Genomic DNA, 6,476 nt, shown 5'->3' with positions numbered 1-6,476 from the left:
AAGGGTAAGAGAATCTTAGTTTGAAGGAAAAACAGCACATTGCGTCACAGAAATCCCTCGGTTTAAGGCACAACTTTGCTGCATTTTTTTATGAAGTTAAATGGGGAAACATTTATATAACCCCTTCCTAACTGCAGTATTTTTGGTTGTTGTCTTATTTATTTGTATCCCTTGGACTGGGACAGGAGTACCCCTTGGACTAGGGGAAGAAAAGAGAAATTGGATCGTTTGTGTTCTATTTAAATGACTGGAACAAAGGAGGCAGATGATTTATCCACAGCCTGGCAACTATGGGAAACTATTTCCCTGGCCCCTTGCACCCCTCCCCTCCCCGCCCCCAACAATCCTCTTCCCAGAACAGAAGAAGGTGGGCTGAGTACTTTGCAGGACTACTTTGCAGGTAATCATGATTTCAGAGAATCTCGATTAAGCTCCTCCACTGTGTAGGATGTAACTTTGGGATTTTACGCTTTCTCATCTCTCCTGATTCACCTAAGTAGGAGGGATTCCTGGGGCATGCTTGCAGGCCGGAGGGCAGTGGGCCATTCTCCTAAGAGGGAGGAATGAGACTTTGGTGGTCTTTTTTGGTAAATAACTTTCCATCAACTTCTCAAGTCCCATCTCTCAGTGGAGAAAGATGCACCAGGCCACGTAAAACTCAGTGTAGGTCCGAGGGACGCTGCAGCTTGGTCGGCTGAGCAACTGAAGTTATGGCCCTAAATTTTGGTTTCGTGACGACGAAGGCGACCTGGTTAGTAAGCTGCTGGATTTCTTTGTCCCTGCACACATCATGCTTGACGAGACGCTTAAGCAAATAGAGTAGGCAACCGCTAGGAGGTAGCCGAGCTATTCGCCGGCCGCCGGGGTAGCAGAAATGGCTAACTGTGTGTCCCTGGGCTCGGCCGGTCCAGGCGGGTGGCGCTTTTCCAAGGTCGGGGTTGCGATAAGCTGGTCGGTGGAGAGAGAAGGACGTCGAAGAACAAACCGCCCTTGCATCTAAAAGGCAGAGGAGGCGACAGCGCCTCCAAGGCATTGTCACGTCCCGAGGTCTGTTTGCTGGGCCACCAGCTGCCTGCACATCTGGATGCAGCAGCGCCTTTCCCTGCAGGGCGGAGGCGAGGCGGAGGACCCCGGTGTGCACGCACCTCCTCGTGCGCGCGCGTGCGGGCCCGCGAGCGTGTGTGCCCGCGAGCGCGCGCGCGCACGGGTGTCGCTGGAGCCGCGGCTCCGGGACCGGGGAATGGGGGTGGGGGCCCAGGAAGGAATCAATCTCCGCCGGCCTCCTCGCGCCTCACTGCGGGTTAATAACCAACCAGTTAGAGAGAGCCGAGGGTGACGGCGGCAGGGTGACAGCCCCGGCGCGCCGGCTGCGTGTCGGAGGGTCAGGCTTTCAGCCAGTCTCGGCCACACTCAGGGATTTGTGTATACACATTTTGGGGCAGGGTTATTATCATTATTGTATTGTTTGCCTCTGTCTCCGGGGGACCAGGGCGGGAGAGGGGCGCGCTCTCCAGCCAAGCGTCGCGCATCTGAACGGGTCGAAGGAGGCAATTTCGCGGGTGGGGGAGGGAGGGGAGACCTTGATTTCCACCAATCCCCGGGCGTTTGTCTGCGAAGTCCCGGGCGCCGCGGAAGGCTGCGGCGCGCCGCTGAATTAACTGATGAAAGCGAGTTCTTTTCTTCTCCGGGAGGGGTGGGAAGCAGGGGTCCTGGCGGGGCAGGCGGAGAAGCCCGGGGCGGGCTAGCGGTCCCGGGCCGCGGTGGAAATTTCCAAGGACTTGGCGCGGCGCGGGGAGCGCGTCTGGGGGGTGCCTGGCAGCGCAGTAGCGCGGGAGGCGGGGAGAGGCGGCGAAGGGCGCAGGAGCATCGCTCAGAAGCGGACGCCGCGGACCAGATGTCTGCGAGGGAGCCGAGACTCTCCCCGGCCCCACGCCGAGGGCGACGGTAACGCTGCAGAACCGGCGGGAGCGACTCGCCGCCGCCGCTCCCCGCGCTCTCAGAGACCCCGGCGCCCGCCTTCTGAAGGGGGAGCGACCATGGCCGTAGCTCGTGACTTGCTCCCGGGGCACTTCCCCTAGGAAGAAATCCTCGAAAAAGTTGCCTTGGAAAAAATCCTTGCGCTGACCTTTGGGGCTGTGGGCGCCGAACGACCGTGCGTGCGAGTGCGAGCACGAAAGCGAAAGGTGTGTGTGCATGGGGGGCCGGCGGTGGGAGGATCCTCCGCTGCCACTGCGCCTAGCCGAGTGCTGAGGCTCCGGCCCTCGACCGCCACCCTGGGACCCGGGGGCTGCGATGAGCCCCTGCGGGCAGGCCCGGCGACACACGTCCAGAGGGGCCATGGCCGTCCTGGCGTGGAAGTTCCCGCGGACCCGGCTGCCCGTGGGAGCCAGTGCCCTCTGCGTCGTGGTCCTCTGTTGGCTCTACATCTTCCCCGTCTACCGACTGCCCAACGAGAAGGAGATTGTGCAAGGGGTGCTGCAACAGGGCACGGCGTGGAGGAGGAACCAGACGGCGGCCAGAGTCTTCAGGTACTCCTGCTTTCGCGGCTCCACCCTGCTCGTGTCCTTTCCTCCCGGGACGCTGAGGACAGGGTCACCGGCGAGGACCGCCTTGCAGAGGCCCTTTCATCCCGTCCTTCTTGTCCTATTCCCTTTCTTTGTCGTTCCCAACCTGGAGACATTAGTCAGGGGCCCTTCCCCAGCCCTTACCCCGGGAGATGTGCAGACACCTGCTTTGGCCCTGGAAAGTCTGTACGCATTTTTTCCCAAGCCTGAGTTGTATTCAGCGATTTGCCGATAACCGGTGGGAAGAAGAATCTAGGCTAACTTTGTCCCTTGAACTGAATGAGAATTTATCTCAGGCTCTGCAGACATTCGAAGCTGTAGAGAACTAGATGCAGGTACCAGGCGTCTTCCTGGGGTTTGGTGCATGGTTGGTAACGTAAGTCACTAATGAGGGAGTCATGGGCAGTGAAAACATGGACATCCAGCCTGGCTCCCGCTGCTTTGTGCAGTATGCCCATAACAAACACAAGGCACTTACTGATGCCCTACTAAAGAGCCGGGGACTGAGTGATTTTTATTGGAGTTTCACCGACTTTCTAATAACAGATATTATATCCCCATCTTACCAACCACAAACTGAATCTTCAGAGGAGAAGTTACTTCCCCAAGGTCATGTACCTTTGCAGGGTCGGAGCTGGGATTTTGGTCACATAAAGCTCTAAAGCTCCCAGCTCTTTTGCTTGGCTTACTGTGGATGGCTTCTGGAGGCTGGGAGATGTACTCTAGGTGGGGACTTGAAATCAGAAAACAAACAAAAAAACCAAAACCAGGTTGGAAATCAACCTCAGAGCATCACTCAGAGGTTGTAGTTTCCCTTCTTTTCTGGGAATTTCAGTTTAAGGGTCTAAAGATGAGTTCTTGGCAGCAGGGGTTGTGCGGTAAGATTGGAGGTGAGGCAAAGCTGCTTCCGCTTCTTCTCTGCCTTCCTGATCGTGCTGAAGGGGCACCCTGGTGCTTCTCCCACTGTCAGGAGCCCCTTTCACCTTCAGTCCCTTCAGCTGAAGGTGCTGCAGTTGGCTCTTCCTGTGATGGTTGTGGTCTGGACGTGCAGAGGGGGTACAGAGGGCTTTCCTTTGCTCTGCATAGGATCTTTCCAAGCCGTATATGGCCAGGTGAGAGCCAACTTCACTACTGTTAGTTACAAATGTTCAGAAATATCTGTAAATTAAAAAAACAAACTTTTAAAACATATGGTTTCCTTCCCTTTCTCAGGCCTGCTCCTGGAAAGGTCAAAGAGATAATAGCCAAACCTTGCAGGGAAAGGCAGCTGAATTTGCCTTTAAACTGCGAGGGAAGACGTTCCTTCTGTCTCTCTGTTTAGAATTCTGCTATCATTAAGTTTAAAAATAACCCCACTCCCCTTAAAAGTATATAAGAGCTGATTTTCTCTTGCCTTCATGGTATTGATTGTTCTACTCAAAAGGCATAGCATGCAGCCATTCTTTTCTCTAGAGACAGAAGGCACTTTCATTTCAAGTAATGTAAGGAAATGAGTTAAGAGCTTCCCATTGGTTTGCAATGAAAGAGTCCTTTTTTTTTTTTTTTTTTTTTTTATAGGCGGAGCAATAATGAAGCTCTTTTAGAGAATAGATTTCTTTTGGAGGACATAATTGAGTGGAAAATGCTTCACATTCTGAGAAGCCCAGGCTCGTTGTTTCTCAGACACACTTGCCTCTTGCTGTCTATAGCCTCGGGGTAGTCTTCAGTGTGCTTGGCTGGCATTTGGTCTAGTCTCTCTGTGCAGAGAAATACTTATGAAAATCCCAAAACTGCCTAAACACATACCCCTCAAAGTTAGTGTCTGTAAGACTGTGTAAGCGGCACCATTGCGCATGGAAAAGAGGTTGGGCTTCGGAGGAGAATCCTGAATTTTTAGACTGACCGTGCCATGACTAGGGAAACAGCAGAGGACCTTTGGCAAGTTACTCTATCTCTTTGAGTCCGAGTTTCCTTATGTATAGATGGAGATAATAGCATCTACCTTGCAGGGTTGGTGTAAAGTTTAAATAAAAAAACTGATGCCAAGTGTCTGGCACATATAACTAGTCAGTGATGTCATTCTAATTGTTAGAAAGTGTAAATGGTAAGTTATATACGTTACAACTTTAATAAGGACATTTGGCCAGGCCATAGGAATTTGGACTGTTTTACTTGCCAAATTTGCAGAGAATCATTAGTGGTTCAAATTCGCCCGTCCGCACGCCTCCCCACTGAAGCTAATGAACAGGGACGAGGATTTTAAAAGATAGTCAAAGTATCATGGTTTGTTAAGTCAAAACATTTTTTTTACTCTGCATGTTTAATTGTTTTTTAACATCTGGATTGTTAGTATGTGGGTAACAGAGTATGATTGTTAACTATTAGGTCAGCCAGAGGCCTTTATTGTGTTAAGGAGACACAACTTTGGCAAACAGTTATCTGTGTTTGCCAGTCTGAAATATCTTCTGCACAAATACAAACACACATACATAAATGTACAATATGCACTTATGTGTGGGGATGGATACACATTTATCCATAAACCACGGAATGATGTATGTATATGTATAAATATATGTATATTCATATATACATACATACAAATAATTTCAGCCAGTCAGTCAACCCATATTTAATGAGTGACTACAATGCACCAGGTATGAGCTAGGCCCTGGGGGATAGCAGTAAACAGGATGCATGAATTGCTTCCTCTGAGACAGCTTACCTCCTCCTAGGGCGCGACTGACAAAAACCTATGAGTAAGGAAATGTGATGGTTTAAAGTCTTGTAAAATCCTGTGAGGACAAAAGAAAGTGTTTCACTAGGTTTGTAAGCATCAGAGTTTCAGATTCCATTTTGCCCTCTGTGCTTCCATTTACTTTTGTGATTTTCTTCTTCTCCAAGCTTAGAACTTAAGTGCTGACTTCTTAGAGGGGAGTTTTGACGGATTGTTTTGAGGGGGGGGGGGGTGGGCAGCACGAAAGTAACAAAGCTGCAAGAGTTTTGCTAAATAGGAAGTTTCCCTATCACCCACGTAGTCTAAGGAAGATAAAGAAGTCAATTCACCCTATCATAGAAACTTAAAGTTATTATACAACTCTTGCTGCTTCTGACTGAGTAATCAAGTAGTGCAAGGAAATGCCAAACCAAAGTGGCATTTGTCTCATTCATCAGGTCCTTCCCCATTTTGGTTGTTTCTCAGAAATAAGCTCCTGTTCACGGTTTATGTGCAAGGCACCTGACATGGTAGCAACAACAACAAAACCAACAAATTATTAGGCTCTTGTTATGTGTGTGGCACTATGCTAAGTGTTTTAAATGTACTGTCTGATTTAATTCTTCTAAGAACATTGTATGGGTACCTTGTTATCCGCGTTTACAAAGATGACTATGCCCTGGTCCCTGTGACAGGTGTATATGTATGTAATCAACTAACCACCTGGCAATAGGGCCATTAAAGAGAGGCAGCATAACAGAGTGAAAAAGTTAGGAATTGGGGAACTGTCAGTACATGGTTGGAGCTCCCTTTCTGGTTGTATGATCATTGGCAAGGTCGACTCTCAGAGCTTCACCTTCCCCATTTGTAAAATGGGGTTTGTAATCATTTTTTACAGGTTTATAGTGAAAATCATACGGTAGCATACAGATAGCATTTAAAAGGATGCTTGCTTCGTACCTCTGTTTAATACGTGGCCCTTAAACAATTGAACCACAAGCAAAGGGCTGGGGAGATTCACAGAACGTGGCACTTGATTCCAGGGAAGGAGGGGAGTTGGAGAGGAGGTGGGATTTGTACTCAGCCTTGAAGGATGGTGAGATGGGGGAGTAGTGAGAGGGGAGGGCAAAGGATGTTCTGAGCAGACAGGACAGCAACTGCCAAGACGGGGAGGTGGGCAAGTGTCTGATGTGCTTCCTGTGTGGAAAGTTCTTAAG

At 50.0% G+C, this 6,476-nt stretch overlaps 1 protein-coding gene across 1 annotated transcript in view; it reads left to right on the top strand.

The window, feature by feature from the left end:
* The first annotated feature begins 2,292 nt into the window (after window positions 1–2,292).
* The window catches only part of ST8SIA1 (ST8 alpha-N-acetyl-neuraminide alpha-2,8-sialyltransferase 1), a 151,954-nt gene continuing 147,770 nt past the window's right edge, over window positions 2,293–6,476 (top strand). Inside the window, exon 1 of the mRNA XM_068561415.1 lies at window positions 2,293–2,528. Coding sequence (XP_068417516.1) covers window positions 2,293–2,528 — 236 coding nt within the window. The remainder of the gene's footprint in view (window positions 2,529–6,476) is intronic.

This window comes from Eschrichtius robustus, chromosome 13 (genome assembly GCF_028021215.1).
Source record: "Eschrichtius robustus isolate mEscRob2 chromosome 13, mEscRob2.pri, whole genome shotgun sequence".
Lineage (NCBI taxonomy): Eukaryota > Metazoa > Chordata > Mammalia > Artiodactyla > Eschrichtiidae > Eschrichtius > Eschrichtius robustus.
Note: the sequence above shows the minus strand (reverse complement) of the source record. Positions and strands in the feature narration are given on the sequence as shown.